Source organism: Lissotriton helveticus, chromosome 1_1, assembly GCF_964261635.1.
Source record: "Lissotriton helveticus chromosome 1_1, aLisHel1.1, whole genome shotgun sequence".
Lineage (NCBI taxonomy): Eukaryota > Metazoa > Chordata > Amphibia > Caudata > Salamandridae > Lissotriton > Lissotriton helveticus.
Genome location: NC_136057.1, coordinates 1,589,143,034 through 1,589,159,861, shown reverse-complemented (window position 1 = coordinate 1,589,159,861; position 16,828 = coordinate 1,589,143,034). Strand labels below are relative to the sequence as shown.

General features: G+C 46.5%; 1 protein-coding gene across 1 annotated transcript in view; it reads left to right on the top strand.

Annotated features, from left to right (window-relative positions):
• RARG (retinoic acid receptor gamma) overlaps nucleotides 1-16,828 on the top strand; it is a 369,787-nt gene that overhangs the window by 72,218 nt on the left and 280,741 nt on the right. The window contains exon 2 of the mRNA XM_078687532.1: nucleotides 7,010-7,810. Within this exon, the coding sequence (XP_078543658.1) occupies nucleotides 7,471-7,810 (340 nt within the window). The 5' untranslated portion in view covers nucleotides 7,010-7,470. The remainder of the gene's footprint in view (nucleotides 1-7,009; nucleotides 7,811-16,828) is intronic.

Genomic DNA, 16,828 nt, shown 5'->3' with positions numbered 1-16,828 from the left:
CCGGGGGTCCTCTCACTTCTAGTCTCTGTAGGGAAAGGGGGTAGCGGGACAGTCTTGGTACCGGATCGGTACAGGTAGTGGTAAAAGGCGAGCTCACAATCCTCGAGCTGGAGGGTCTGTGGATCGGGCCGCGGCAGCGCCAGCAGGCCAAGGTGATAGTCTCATACAGCAGAGGGCCGCGGCAGCGCCAGCAGGCCAAGTCGATGGTTTCACGAGGCAGAGGGCCGCGGCAGCGCCAGCAGGCCAAGACGATGGTTTCACGAGGCAGAGGGCCGCGGCAGCGCCAGCAGGCCAAGACGATGGTTTCACGAGGCAGAGGGCCGCGGCAGCGCCAGCAGGCCAAGGCGATGGTTTCACGAGGCAGAGGGCCGCGGCAGCGCCAGCAGGCCAAGACGATGGTTTCACGAGGCAGAGGGCCGCGGCAGCGCCAGCAGGCCAAGACGATGGTTTCACGAGGCAGAGGGCCGCGGCAGCGCCAGCAGGCCAAGTCACGGATGAGTTCTTTTCGGGTCTCTCGACTCCAGGATACAACTGCCTTCCTGGTCTGGCCCTGCCCCAGTTATAGGTCTGGTCCCCTTTGATGTCCGGACCCTCGCGCCTGGGGGCCGGGAGGTCCGGGATGAGGGAGTCCAGACACCCAGCAGGGGGGTGGAGCCAGCGCCCAGGCGGCCTGGGGTGATCGACACCTGGCGGAGGAGAGCCGTTGACGATTCCTTCTCCCATTGACTCGCCAAGTGATCACTCTGCCTCCTGGGAGGATGGTGGGGCCTCGATGTCGGGGCCGGCCGGGCCCGGGGTTAGGGTCGAGTTGAGGCCACGCGGCCTCGTGCTGCAGTGCCCCAAGATGGCGGCCGGGTCGATGTCGTGGGGTAGATGGTGACCCGTGCCAGCTGGGTCCGGAGCTGGTGTCTTGTAGTGGAGGGATTGCAGGGTACTTCGGGTGGTCGTTTGTGGACTCTGGCTGGGGATGCAGGGAGAGCCAGGGTCCTGGTCCCATTGCGGGGAGGGGGGACAGCTCGAACATGCGGCCTGTCCAACACCAAGTTAAAAAAAAACATATGGATCTCCTGAGAGGACACTGAAAGCAAACAGGACATTTAACGACAGAAACACTCGGAGGAATTGAACGCAAAGAACAGAGACACTAAGGGGTCGATTACGCTGTAGTTCAGAAGGGCTCCGAATCGGATTCGGGTTTGTCGTATCCGATTTGCAACCCTTGTTTCCAACCGAATCTTACACAATTATCAATGATCGATTACGATGCCCGGAAAACGCTAGGGCTGTCCCAATCAGTTCCGAAAGGCATTCGCACAGGTTGAGTCTTACGGAGCTGAATCGTACAGCTCTATGGACTCGGTTTCCGAGTGAGTGATTATGATGACTGGTTTGGACAGCCATTCCAAATCGGTTTCTCCAAAATGAATTGGCTGCCAGATTCTATCTTTAGAGGCCCATAGCTGGTCCCCCCCTTCACCTGGGGCCTTCCGAATGGGGCCCGTGGGGGTACCCAATGGACCCCCCTTTCCAACCATGCACAGTGTGGCAGACACCAATGGGTGCCCGCCACAGGGTGCACGATTCTCCCCACCCACCACTTTCTTCAATGGGAGCCTGTGTTTTCGTTCGGAACACAGACTCCCATTGAAGTTAATGGGAGTCTGACCGAATCGTATCCGGAAGCATCCGGATGCATCCAAATAGCTCAGTTGGACTTCCCCTATTCGAGACGTTCGAAAACATTCCAGGACGAATTTGGTAGGAATGCTTTCCGACAAGATCGTAATTGGTCCCTTAGAGTGGGAATACAGAAAGACTGTTCCATAAGGGGGATGATGACACATAGAAGGGAACCTTGAGAAATTAAAATGAGCACTGAGGGACACACAGGAGTTTGGAATGCTAAAAGTAAGAGGGGACACTAAAAGTTAGGGACGCTATCTCTTTACATTGATGACTTTCAGGGGATAATTGTGCTCAAAGTGCTTTGCCTAAAATATATGTACATACTGTATTACGCAATATTTGCATAATGATAGCGAGGGTATTTTCTATATCAATGTCTGACTGTGTTCTCGGTTTTTGAAAATATCCTTAGTATTTATTCTGGGATCAACCACATTATAAAATTGGTTAGATATGCAGTTACGTTCAGGGAATACAGATTACCTCTGTCTTGTGATCTTCCTGTCCATCTCCCGCTCAGAAGCTATTATAAGAAGTTCAGGTCAAATCATAGACCAGTACCAGGAAACTTTGAGTCATGATTTCCTGAACTCTGCAACATTCCTTATTTACCTATTACGCACGATAATATTCACCTCCACCAGCGTTCTCTTTTTTTAAAAAAGGTTTATCACAACACAGAGGCAGACCGAGGGAGGGCGGAAGAGAAGGAGGGAAATGTGAGAAGAGGAAATGGGGGAGCATACAGACAAGGGCGGGTAGACAGGGGGTGCTTGGGGCAAGCATATGGACAAAGGAGGGTGGGGCAAGCAGATGAACAATGTATAGTGGGCGAGAAGGGCTGTGGGCAAACAGATGGACAATGGAGAGTAGGTAGGAGGGGCGGGCCAAGCACAGAGACAACAGAGAGTGGATGAGATGGTAGAATCGCAGCCATAAGGAAAACGGAGAGTGAGTGTGGGGGGGAAAAATGTTGACAACGAAGGGTAGGTGTGGGGTGGGGTCAATCAGACAGGCAACAGAGTTTGGTCGAGTGTGGCTGGGGGTAACCAGATGGACAATGGCAGGTGAGCGGGAGAGGATGGAGGCTAGCACACGGACAACTGAGTGTGGGTGGGGGCAGCCTGGGCAACCACACAGACAAGAGAGTATGGTTGCAAGGGGCTGGGGAAAGCACATGGCCAGTGGAGAGTGATTAAGAGGGGTTGGGGATAAGCAGACAGACAACTGAAGGTTGGGTGGTGGGGCTGTGGCAAGCCAAACAATAAACAGATGGAACTGGAGGAGGAACACGGAGTTGGAGAAGTACAAGAGAGAGAGACATCTGAAAAACACATGCACCCCTAAACAAAAGGAAAAAAGTAGCATCTCAAAAAGTGAGCAATGGCAGGACACAAGTAATGCATCCATACTCTAGGAGTGTGACCACCCCACAGAGAGGAAAGAGGCCTAGAGAAGCTGCCAAATAAGAAGCAAGCAAATGAGAGTGACAATGAATCCAACCAATGGTAAGCAATGGACGGCCTCTAAGCCCCCTGAAAGTTTACAAAAGATCTTGCAAGAAAAAGTTCATGCGCTGTCTTATGCAAGATCTACAAGCACACATGACAAACACAAGAAAACTGCAAAAACTTTTGTTTTGGTTCTCTTGAATTTTTTTGTATCTGGGGTTTTCCTATTATGATCAGTCAAAAATCGTGCCTTATTAGAATACAAGGAGGAGAAAAGGCAGATTTCATGATATTCCTGCCACACAATGTCTGATTAGGCACACATCGCACAATCGTCCAGCTCAGGCAGCGCATCAACAAATACTTTTTAACAGATGTTGAAGAGGATTAAAGAGCATCATTTTGGTTTTAACACATCAACCTACTTATCAGGGGATACACAAGATATCAGAGGGATCAAAACACCAACTATGTAAATTCTTTCTGGGGCTCCTCATCGGTATAGAGGATTTCAGAGAAACAGCTTTCCTTCATTGCTTTTGGATCTTGGCTGACCTACCAGAAGCAAACTTTGTATAACTGGCATCACTATTCCTCTCAAATTGCATGCACATGCTCAGATTGGAGATGGAAATTTCTCATTTTGATCTCCTGCTCAGAGATGGGAGGCTGACTTTCCACTACTCATTTAGCCCCAGTTTAAAAAAAAAGGGTTGTGGGTTGTGTCCAGGGAATGGATGTCCAGTACACTGTAATGCAAGTGTCATATCCGAGGAATTTTTTGTAATAATACAATTTTAAAGGTTTAGCACCTGATAATGCCGAGGGCAGCTCAGACAGTGGCATGACGGTCAACTGTCAAGTAGTGAAGTTACCCGACATGCTGTTGCATCTGATTCGCAGGCAGGGCAAAGACAAATCGCATACCCCTGTTGTGTCAGGCCCTGCAGAAGAACATATCAAAGAGAATACCTGTAATTTAAAAAACAAGAGTTCAGCAGCTTATATGTTGAAACTCAACTTAGAGAGTGCCACATGGAATGATTAGTAAATAGTGATGTTATCCGACAGACCAATGCAACTGAAAGGTTTGTCGGGCAAAGGCAAACTAAGGGCCTTATTACGATGTCAGGCGGGCCGATTCGGTGTTAGACCCGATTGACTGTAGGTCGGAAGTCAAACCTTGGATGTCGGTCGGAAAGCCTCCGACCTACTGTCGGAGGCTTTGCGACCGACATCCAAATGAGGCCCTAAGTCACTAAACCCCGCCATACCAGGTCCTGCAGGAGAGGAGAGGCCACACATTTTTGTGATGCCCTTCCTCATCTTAGCTGGTCAGGTGATTGATGACACTGAAGATTTCAATGTCTCCTAAAGCTTGGCCGCCAACAAATCTGAAGCTACAGCACCTCCAAAAAAAAGCGCCAGTGCTACTACAATATTACAGGCAGATACTGTAATTTCTCATTTAACCCATGGCGCCCACAGGTTCATGCACCTAGTCATCTAAATAGTTTGTCACCACAGTATTTTGTTTTGTTACAACCATGTCTTTTGAAGTTCTTCTGCTGTCCTGTGAGAGTATCCAGTAAATTTGTCATGTTAGAGAAGTACACAGTCAAACAATACTGATCTCTGGTGTAAGCATCGAACTAACTTGTTCCACATTTTATTGGTATTTTATATTGCACACAGTGCATTTTTAAGAAGCACTTGTGAGCAAGCAAGAAGAATAAGTAAAGTATGTCATGATGTTTCTAACATGTAGAGCTGTGATAAGGAATGTGAATGTTAGGCTGATGTACTTACGCATGCAGGACACCGTACTTTTACTTCTAAGCCACCTCCACTAACAAACTGTGGAAACACTGGCTCGTTGTGGATGGTACCAGGACCAATGCTAATAGTAGAACGCGCAGTGCTCCTATGTGCCCATGGTCCCATTTCCTAGACCATCTCCGTGTACTTAAACCATGACTTAGCTAACAGCCGCCAACATCAACATGGTGGTGTCTCAACTTTGCCAGAGTGAAGAAGACTGAAGTGTAAGTCATTGTAAGCGACTAAGCCTGCTGTGGCCTTCTGTGTGCTCCTATACTTGTTATACTTTATGAACTTCTGACTTGTTGAGACTGAAGGCAGCTGATCATATAATAAAAATAAGTGAATCACTCTTGCTCCCAGTCACAACACCCTCATTTATACACTTCCTCCAATAAAACTTGGGCCCAGCTGAGACGAAATCCTTCTGCTCAGTGGTTCTCGGGCAGTGAGGAGCACGGCACACAGCGGGCATTGCAAAGAATGCGAATGCATCTTTGACCTCATAACATTTCTGATTTGCTGCACATTCCAGTGTTGTTCACGAGGTGGCTGTATTAGCAAATGTTGGGTATTGAATGAATTAAAGGAAGAATCTACTGCCAGCCTAGTGAGGAGGCTGCTTTAAAGAAGGTCAACCTACTACAATTGTATATATATATATATATATATATATAAATCAGCCCACTTCCTCCATTTACACCGGGACCTATAAACTGTGGTGCAGTCCAGGGGCGGAGGTCGCCCTGTATAAATTGTTTGCCACCAAGCACAGCGTCCGCTGTGCGTATGCAACTCCACTCCAGTAAATCCGATAAATGAATGCCATCAACCAGCACGTTTGCTTAAAGAAAAATTTATTCCATTAAGGTTCCAGCATGTAATACACGGCAAGTATGGAACAAAACCCAACGCGTTTCGGCGATAGACTCTCGCCTTGCTCGCCTTGCTCACGGACCCGTGAGCAAGGCGAGAGTCTATCGCCGAAACGCGTTGGGTTTTGTTCCATACTTGCCGTGTATTACATGCTGGAACCTTAATGGAATACATTTTTCTTCAAGCAAACGTGCTGGTTGATGGCATTCATTTATCGGATTTACTGGAGTGGAGTTGCATACGCACAGCGGACGCTGTGCTTGGTGGCAAACAAAATATATATATATATATATATATATATATATATATATATATATATATCTTCGCTTCTGTCGCACTTGGTTCACGCACTCGTGCACGGGTGCTGTATTTGCGGAAAGTGCTGCCGCAATATATAACGCTCCTAGTCCCCTTTCCTTCACCAAAAGAGACACAGCACTCGCGGGGGGAAAGTCATAAGATCTTATGACTTTCCCCCCGCGAGTGCTGTGTCTCTTTTGGTGAAGGAAAGGGGACTAGGAGCGTTATATATATATATATATATATATATATATATATACGTTGACTATCTCTTGCAATTTCCTGATAACTTTGAATGCCTAACGTTTCAGGTGTCTTTCCCAAAGCTCAAGGTGCAGTCAGTGGTTAGCATGAACCAGTGATTGCAGGTGGGCCCACTGACACTCCATTTTGGGGACCAACACTTACTTTCCCCCATCAGACATTCACTCAGAACAAAAGAGAGAGAAACACAAAAGGAGGAAAGGAGGAAGAGAGCAGAAAAAAACAGTAACAAACAGAGAAAGCAGGGATGAAAAAAAACGTGCAAGTGTAACAGGGTTTGGGGTGATGATGGTTGGAGAAAGGGGCATCGGGTGGAATTAAGTCTGGTAGTCCTTGTATTCAGTAAGACCTACATTCTCTGCACGCCTGTGGACTTTGGAGAAAAACATTTGGCACCAAAACTAATTATTTTACAAACTAAAGCACTGGGTGTAGCAGGCACACAATGTATGTATGCATGCATGTTTGGGTGTGCATGCTTGTGCATGTGTGTGTTTCTGCTGACGCGAGTGTGTATTTGTGTCTGTGTGTGTGTCTACCTTTGTGTAAGCATGCGCACATTTCTGTTAGTGGGGTAGTTGCACTAACATTTCTTGCTTTCATTTGCCTAGGAAGCGTCTAATTGAATAACAAGCAGAAGGAACACCAGGACCAATCTGGCTCCCAGTCATCAGGAAGGCACATTGTCAGCCTCGATCTGGCCCCGCCGTCCTCTCGGAGAACTGACGTCAGTTTCGATCTGGCTCCCCCATCCTCAAGAAAAACTGACGTCGATCTGGCTCCCCCGTCCTCAAGAAGAGCTGACATCAGCCTCGAACTGGCACCCCCACCTGCGAGGAGGGCTGAGGTGGGCATCGAATTGGGTCCACCACCACTGAGAAGGACTGACGTCAGCATCAGCCTGGCACCCCCATACTCAAGAAGAGCTGACTATAGCAACGGGCTGGCTGGGTCAACCTCCCCTCCTCGGACTCATGGACTGCCCAGGCTCTCCCTGGAAAACCACCACCCCCCGGGGCACCATGCCGTGGCCCCACGCAGGGAGTATCTGTCGGCCTACTACCACAGCAGGATGAAATTCAGTGAAACGGCTTCATGCAGAGATGGAGGAGAAAGGCCAGAGGAGGAGGGGAAAGGGTCCGGAGGCCGAAGCAAACCAAGACTGGGAAAGGAAGAATTTGCTGGATCTGTTGGCAAGGAGGAGGCTACTGCAGTGGCCAACATGTCTTCCAGTAAGGACAGGATATGCTCGCCTGGCACTCAGCTGAGTCAGCTACATGGATTTCCACCTTCCATGTACCCCTTTGCCTTCTCCAGCAACATGCGTGGTTCCCCACCCTTTGACCTCACCAATGGCGGGGCCTACTTCCGAAGCTTCCCTACTGACCTGCCAAAGGAGATGGCCTCCCTGTGTAAGTAATCTAATCTGCACCCTTAATTTGTGTTTGATATGTTTGAGAGCCTGGAGGACGCATGGGGTGAAGCGAAGCGAGGTGGGACCTAACCTGGTGGTGAAGGTCAGCAGAACGTTTACAAGGACGTCAGCATGGGGTTAGTGATACGCTCCACTGAAGGATAGGAGCCCAGTGATGGGTGGAAACAGAGGGGCTCGGGGTCTTTGCTGTGGAGATTGACATTCACTTATTTGAAGGGTACACTGACATTCATATGTGGAAGAGAAGAGACCCCAGGTAATAGTATGAGAAATTAGTGTAACTTTTAAGAGACCACTGAATGGATGGTAAGAGGTCATTGGTATTGGGACTTAGAGAGTCTCCACTCAAAAGTTGGAGGACATTGGTTTACAGAATTAGAAAAACGCTGATAGGGAATCTCTCGAGAAGTTACATGGTTTGAGAAATGATAGTACTCCTAAAGACACTCCACCAAGGAAGGGTGCAAGGAACAGTGGCACTGGCAATTAGCGAGACTCCCATGAAGGGGATGAGGACAAAGATACAGACACAGACAAGGAAGGTGATATGGGAACATAGAGAGGCTCATTGCAGAAGTATAGTGAGATTTGGGGTGAGCGAGTCTCCACTGAGATGCAGAGGAAGTAACATTTTACAGTGAGCCAGCCGAAAATATATCATTACTTTATAATTAGGGCTCCCAGTTTTATGGTATCTATATTTTTGTCATTTCCGTCTGTATTTATCCATATTTATTTTTTGATAATTTTACCTGTATTTATCCATATTTATTTTAGGTTTTGTGAAAAGATGAAATGTGTATATTTCTGCATTTATTTAACCATTTAATGTACACTTGTGCCTGAACGCCTGACAGGTTTAAATGATATATATACACACTCAGATGATTAAATATGCACTTATAAGAAAACACGCACATTTTAGTATCATGGATGTGCAAATCTACTGCTGTTTAAGGCTCTTTACTAAAATTCCTTTCTTTTTGTAATCCCCTTGCCGGTTAATCAGCACAGCTTTTTGCCTGGCAGTCATGAGTTACAGCATTCAGAATCACTCAAAAACAATCCAATTTCCGTTTTTATCCACATTTAAAAATAAATACAGACAGGAAAATAAATGGTTTTCTGTCTGTATTTATCTGTAAAAATCAGTAAAAACGGAAAACAGGGAGCCTTATTTATAATGCACAATGCGGAAACAGTAACATCATAACTTCGCCAAAGACCGCCACTGAAATTCAAGCATAGCCATACATTATATGGCAATTTACGTGCAACGTCGCCTTTGGCTCAACTATTCCTTTGCCGTCGTGATCAGAAGTGGATGGGTCAGTGCGTTGCTGACAACAGTGCTCATTTCCAGTGTGAAGGAAAACGAAGCAGTAATAACACAAAGGGAATTACTAACATTGGTTTTCCTGGGTTCAGCATTTTGCAATATTATGAGTTCTGTTGGTCAAATTATCACTGCCAGGATAATGCCCCATATTTACCCGTGTTCTGAAACGTGAAACTCAGAATGTTGTGTTTTTTCTCCACACAAATCTTGCCAGGTGTTACCTAGCTGCATTTGCGCGAGGAAAGCCACTGAGTAGTTTGGCAATTCAGCAAAAAGTATAATTACGATTCAGGTGCAAACTCTCTTTTAAACCTGAATTCGGACTACTGACCCAATCAAAAAGAGGGACATTTCCTCTGACCTCGTGGATGAAAGATTAGAAACAAGAGTGGGCGCTCTCTGTTCCTAATTCTGAATAGGTCCAAAATACCTGTCACCAAAACCGTCCCGGGAAATAACGTAACTGCATGTGAATAGAATCAACCCAGAATTTTCTGGGGCTCATTCGGAATCGCATTCTAAAGTTGGTAATAAAATGCAGAACCGATCCTACCAGCCAGTATTACTGCATAGCATTCCACTTTCAACACCATTTTGGCCATGATTATTTCTACAGGTAATATTTAAAGGAATGGGCAGTGGCAAAAACCCAAGGTAGATGACCTATTTGCAACTGACTCGGAATCTGAAATCTGGAGCAAATACAGGTTGCGCCCAATGTCAGAATTACTGTTGCCAGGGGCGGGTCTAGGCTCATGGCGGCCCTGGGCAGGGAGCATAGATAGGGAGCCCCCGGAGTAACGCAGGCGCGGAGGCCCGTGGAGGGGGGGGGTCAGGGTGTTTGGAAGTGGAACAGAGCCGGAGGCTGCCAAATCCCTGCCAGGGGCCGCCACGCAAATATGTATCCATCCTCAGAGGATTATTATATTAAGGATATATATATTGGCGTGGCGGCCCCTGGGGTTTGGCGGCCCTGTGCAGGTGCACAGCTTGCACATGCCTAAGGCCGCCCCTGCTGTTGCACCCTGAACGGGGGTGTTAATGTTCCCCATAGACAAGCAGGACATGGTTGTTGCAAGGTGTCTCTCTCAGTATAAGAGCCTAGAAAGGTTTGCGCCCAAGGCCCCTTGATTAAGAGGGTCTGCTGAGTCTGTTTGTAAGGTAGTGAGCTTATGGCTAGTGTCTGGAAATCCTTGTGCTAGAAGGGTCTTTGATTGGAATGTCTGCGCACCAAGCCTTTGTGCTGAGAACCTGTCTTCCATAGTTATGACTATCATTTGTGCCTGTGACCCAGATCTAAAACCGCTCTACCATAGACACTGTATAGAGATTTTATGTGGAATGATAGAATTGATAAAGTAAACGACATTAACATTATGCAGGTCCTTGTCTGTGTCTCAGGCTTTGTTGTGAATTAATTCCTAGAAACCAAACACCAGTGCCTGATGCTCAGAAGTTAAGGGCTTTCTCAAGTAAAGAGCAAGGCGGTGAACAGATAGGGGCTTCAGGTACTTTGAAATAGATGGAGCTTGAAAACATGAGCTACAGGTGATGCAAATGAAGGGAGTAAGTCTAATTTACAACACTGGGAGTTCGTCAGGTTTCTCCACCAACAACAAGTTTATGGTGACCTCTCTATTACTGGATATATAGATTTGGGTGTAATGTCTGGTGATCAGGCCCATTGTTGATTGATAATACGTTGAGGGGGGGGGGCGGCCTGATCATTTCTTCCCCCTTTAGCTCCTATTGTTTGGATGATCCTCCACCAACAAAACAATTTAAATAAACAACAGGGCCAAATAACACATATTTAAACACAAATTTCACATATATCGGCTAGAAAGCCATAGGCTTTGATGAGGAACTAATGACATATTCCACTACTTTTATCGTGTGTAAGTTTAACCTCCACACCTAACACCAGAACTGTTACAAGGAACGCAGTATGCAATAAAACTTTGAAAAATGTAATCAAAATAGTGAATTTTTCAGCACAAGTTTCCTAAAAATTGGCTAAAAGGTAGGCATTACAGGCAGGTCATAAAATGTGTATATGCAATTCAACGCAGATTTATTTTTTCAAACTTTAAAGAGCATTTTCCATTCCTTCTACATTCAACGTAATTTCATTTCTACACCCTGCTCCTTCCACTTCTATGTTATGCCACAGACTCACACAATCATCCTGTGGAAAAAATAGGCAGAGGATGAGAACCGTCATACAAGGGATGACCATTATACGCTATACATTGCCACTTTTATACCCCACCAAGACTACAACATGCCAATAATGCCTACCTTTATCCTACGGCCTGCATGAAACAAGAAAAGGGCACATTCATGTCAACATGTTCAAACTATGCCAACTATTGTCACAATGAAGTCAGGACCACATTAAGCCGTGGTTGGGACACATCAGGACACTGATGCATTATAAGTTGCTGCTTCAAAGTCCCCCACCTCTAAATAACACTATATATGACTCAATACATCGACCTACATCTACCGTGGCATATAATGTAATTAAAAACTACATTGAAACCACTCCACCGGTTTAACCTCTATGTCTTCATCAACACTAATCCTAAACCTAGGCTCTGAACCTGGCACGCAATAAACCTAATACTAACCCTAACCATAAACCTAATCCTAACCACAAGCCTTACATTGACCATCAGCCTAGATCTCATACTTAGCCTAACCCAACCACTAACCCCTTAGTCAAGCCCGCCATACTCTAAAACGTCCTGCGACATATCACGCCTCTTTTGGCATAGTCCTCTCCTGTTTCTGATCACTGGACTGCTGGTATTCTGACAGTGAACATTGAGAATTCACTAACCAGTTTCCCACCGAATGTGCTTCCCTTAAAATGAGAAGCTAGTTGGAAAGGCTCCATAAAGGTTCTTCTATTTCTATGTAAGTGCACTGTATTTAGTTTCCAGTGGTAAGCGCACAAACGTGCCTCTCTTTTGTACCGAGGCAGCCTCGCTGAGTGAGTGGCGGAAGAGAAAGCCATGCCTCTTTCTTTAGTGAGACTCAGAGTTAAGATAGACAAAGAATGTGTGTAAGCAGGCTCAGCCCGTCCAGCACCAAAGCTTCCAAAGGCTTCTGTTTAGTGCGGATCAGGGCCAGACAGGCCTTATATGCCACCAGACATCCCCCCAGTGGGCTGGAGCACAGTTTTGAAGCTCAGGGCTGCTCCTGGTGCCTCTGTCATTTTCTCCAGCTCCCCATGGTTATTAGCAGCAGGCTGCAAGAACGAGAGACAAAGAGAATGAGGGAGAGAGGAAGGAATAAGGTAGAGAGAAAGCAACCAGAGAGAGAGAAAAGGGAGGGAAAGCAGAGTGAGAGAGAATGGGTGGATGAAAAGAAAGAGATGTATGAGGAGACAAAGGGAGAGGGCTGATTTGAGCATTTCTGCCAGGGATGCTTTCAGTTCCCCAGTCCAACCCTGGTGCAGATAAATTGTAGCAGCAAGAGTTTGACAAGGGAGAGAACTAATGCAAAGTCCTTGCTACCACATCCCACTTTTTACTCTTAAGGGTTGTGATATTTTGAAAAGCTTGCAAATGACAACTCATTTGATAGATGTTTAGCTGTAAGTGAGAAACCTTAAGTAAACTAGGGAGTGGCTGGGGCAGAGGATCCAAACATGAACATCCTCAAACCTCAGCTATATTTTCTATTTCTGAGGGTGTTGAGCTCGAAACTTTGGATTTGCACCAGCAACCTTTATAACCTAAACACCTGCTGGTTGGAGAGCAAGGGCTGGGCACAGTCCTTAACCAGATGAAGTGGTTGGAGGCAGTGTGGTATGTGCCATGAGGCTAATGGACCCAGACTTATGTATGCTCCAAAGAGACAGAACATGGCTGAAGGTCTGGACACAGGAGGACTGACAGGCCACAAAAGTACTTGGTGCAGAACTTGGGAGCAGAGGAAAGAGTGCTGGAACAACAGGGACTAAATGTTTCAAGAATCAGAGAAAGCTGATCTCCTGGTAGCGCTCGGACACAACCAGGCACAAAAGTGTGCATTTCTTTTGAAGCAGACTAGTTGTATCTAGTTTGGCGCTGGTCATTGTGCCAGAGATGGCCCTTGCATGCATGGAGGAGCTGATGCTATGGGATGAAAGTGAAATGCTACACGATTTACATGCGCTCTCTCTTTCTTATACCCCACCACACTCACTCACTACCTCATCCTCTTGTCATCAAAGATATTTAGCCGTCCATACACTCTGCCCCGTTTCTTTCAACTTCCCAACTGCAACCAGCCCGCTGCAACCAGTGAGCACCTTCCATGGCAGAACCATTATGTGCATCCCAACCTCATATTTGGCAAACCCTGTATGGTCCTTCACTCTGAGGCTTTCAGATAACGTTATGGTCACTATACAGATATTGCTGGCCCTGTCAGCCAAACTGTATGTATAACCACTGGGCCCGGAAACGAAGCATGGTAGGCTGGAGAGAGAGTCGGGGCCACTCAGTTGGAGAGCTAAGATGCCCGGTGTGAACCACAGCTTTCTGACCAAGCTCTGAGTGCTCATCCCCACAGCTAACCATGCCTGCACTGTGTACTTTACCCGATGCCTGAGTGTCACCGACAGAAACTGATTATTTGCTGTGCTGCCTCCTGCAGTGCACGGAAGAAGGCTATACCTCAAAGTTCCAGTCTCTCTTTGACTTCTGCGGGGGCTATACCAATGCGCCAACATGTATGAACCTCTGTCGGAAATTGTTTGACACCATTTGTTGAAGGAGCCGCAAGTGGCTGTCTAGTATTACCTTACTATGGATCTGCCATGCGAATGAGATGTAAGAGGTGACTCAAGCAGAGAGCTAAGCGAGAATGCTTGGGATGGAGCCGGAGACGTGACTGCATCAGGGTGCCATCTGCATGCCCAGATATGTTATTGTGTGGAGGAATTCTTGCCAAATCCGTCCTTCTCCTGGCAGGGAGAATCCAGCCCCACCTCACACCCAGAGCCCTGGAGTCCTGGAAGCATGCCAATAGAGGATCACAGTTTCACAAAGGTAGGCTTGACAAAGAAGAAGCAACAGACGATTAACCCATTCTCTCGCCTCTATTAACAGTTTGTCAAGCCTCTGTCAACCACTGTCGTAGTATCTATAAACTATGCTCCGTGCCTCTAGGGCTCAACAATATCCAGATTCTCTCTAAATGACTCCACAGTCCATTCCTCTGGCTTCAATCACTTATATTACAGGACTCCATAACTCACACTCTAGACCTTGCTTACCAAATCTTCAGTTCTCCCTCCTTCTTTCCAGTGCTTCGTTGTCTATTCATCAGGCCTCTTTAACCAATTCTCCAGGTCTCCACTGCGAGTTCTCCATCACTCAAACTCAAGGCCTCTTTCACCTGCTCGCCAAGCCTCATACCAAAGCCCTCCACCAACCCTTTCCAAGCCTTCTTTATCTACTCTTCATATTTCCAGCGTCTGCTTTCCACAGCTAAGTCAACAATTTCCCAGGCCTCCTTAACCCATTATGTAGATCCACATTAACCATTCTCCAGGACTCTATCACCAACCCTCAAGGCCTCAGTCTCTATTCTGCAGGCTTTACCCTGAATATCTCCTTTTTGCACTCTCCAAGCTACTGTCACTCTGGGTTTCCAATTTCTGTTCTCCACGTGTTCTTGCCTGCTCTGCATGTCTTCTTAACTTAATTTCAAGCCTACAAAGCATACTCTCCATGCCTATGCAAGCTGCTCCAGACCATCCCCTCTTATTTATTTATTTATTTTGAAAGTTTTATAGAGCGCGAACAAGATCCTCGCGGATATCAGAGCGCTGTACAAACAGTAAATGTTACTTATACTGAAAATAAGAGCAGATCAAAACATATGTACAAGGCATATAGTATAAACAGCATAAATAGATGTAACATCAAAAACGAAAGTGTCTTGGGGGTGGGGGTGGGGGCGCATGAGTGTCTCGACACATGGTTTCAGTAGATTATAACCATGTGAACTTGGCCATGAGGATGGCTTTAACTTCCTTTTTAAACAAGGTAGTGGAAGGGTTGAGTCTGGTTTCTGGGTGTAAGGTGTTCCAAATTCTGGGTGCCATCCCAGAGAAGGATCTGTTATAAGTTTTTTTCTTATGGAATTTTTGTGGTTTCAGAAGTAGTTTTGCCGCACTTCTTTCCCTTGAAGGCCTCCATCGCCGACTTTATCTCCCTCCCTCATCTGCTCTCCGAGTTTTATTACCCATTTTCCAGTCCCCCATCACAAATCCTCAAGGCATCAATTCACACAGCATTTACATACCCCCCTCCATCATCCACTCACCACCCCACGACCCCCATTAGCAAGGCCTCCATCACCCTCTCTCTAGATCCCATTTGGAAGCTCTTCTTTTCACACTCTTGAAACCTTCATCATTCTCTGGTCCCCCAATGCCTACTCTAAGCTTTGGTTGGCTACTCTTCACATAACCACTGCCTTTCTATAGGCCCTCATTCTCACATTCGAAACCAATACCACCTACTTTCCAGGCACCCTCTACAGGCCTCTGTTGCTTACTGTATGGACCTCCAAAGGCCTGCAGTCAGGACCAGTGCTTCTCAATCGGAAATGTACCTCGTCTCTGGTATGAAGCTCTATTGAGACAAAATGTCTCCTGTATGGTGAACAGGAGTGGGCACCTGCACTAGATGCCCTGCTGCAAGTGAATCTAGTATCTAGTTTGAGCAGAGAGACATAGACCCATCCCTACCATTGGGCCAGATGTATCAAATGGTTTTACCCAATTTGTGTCTATGGGAAAATATTTTAGTATGTACGGCCCACTGTTAGGTATAGAGTCTGTCATGTGACCTGGAGAGGCACACCAAGCCTGCCCAGAGAGAACAGTGGATTACTGTGCCTGTCATGGGTGCATCACGTAAAGCAGTGGTGGCAGCGTATTGTGCTTTATGATTATAATGTGACTAGGTTTTTTGTCACAATGAGTGTAGTGTACTGACTTCTCTCCTGTAAAGATCTACTGTTATCTGAAGACTAACAACCTATTGCTGACATCCCTTGTATATGTCAAATGCATGTGTGTACAGGGTAGCAGGACTCTTTGGGTGAGTCTGAATACTGAAGCCAGTAGAGTTCAATTTGGATCCCCTTGGTTTAGCAAGACACAAGATGGAGGATGAGGCCAACTTCCCTAGACAGTGGAAGTGCATTGCTTACATTCATTCTTATAGCTAGACGGTGGAGATCCAGTCACTGAAGTGAGGAGGATGGAGATAGTGCTACCGTTAGAAATTCTGTGAAGATTTTGTTAGCAAAATGCTGCTATTTGTTCATCCTGAGAAATACCATTTGAATGAGGGTAAGGGCGAGGGGTGCTTATGCAATTTCTGTTGTTCATGGTGAGGAGATTTCTAGGGCAAGCCTGTCCCTTTGTCTGTCCCTGATCACTGCTTCAAGAAGGCTGATGTCAGCCAGGTGAAGAGATCTCATACTTCATTCTATCCATGTTTTGGGTACCTATTGTTTTGAGCCAGGAGCATTGCTACCTGCTGTGAGAAACATCACTTTACACAAAGCCTGTATCTGGAGTGCAGATTAGAAATTACCTTTAAAAAGGAACCATCACAAACCAGTTCTGAAGCCTTAAGACAG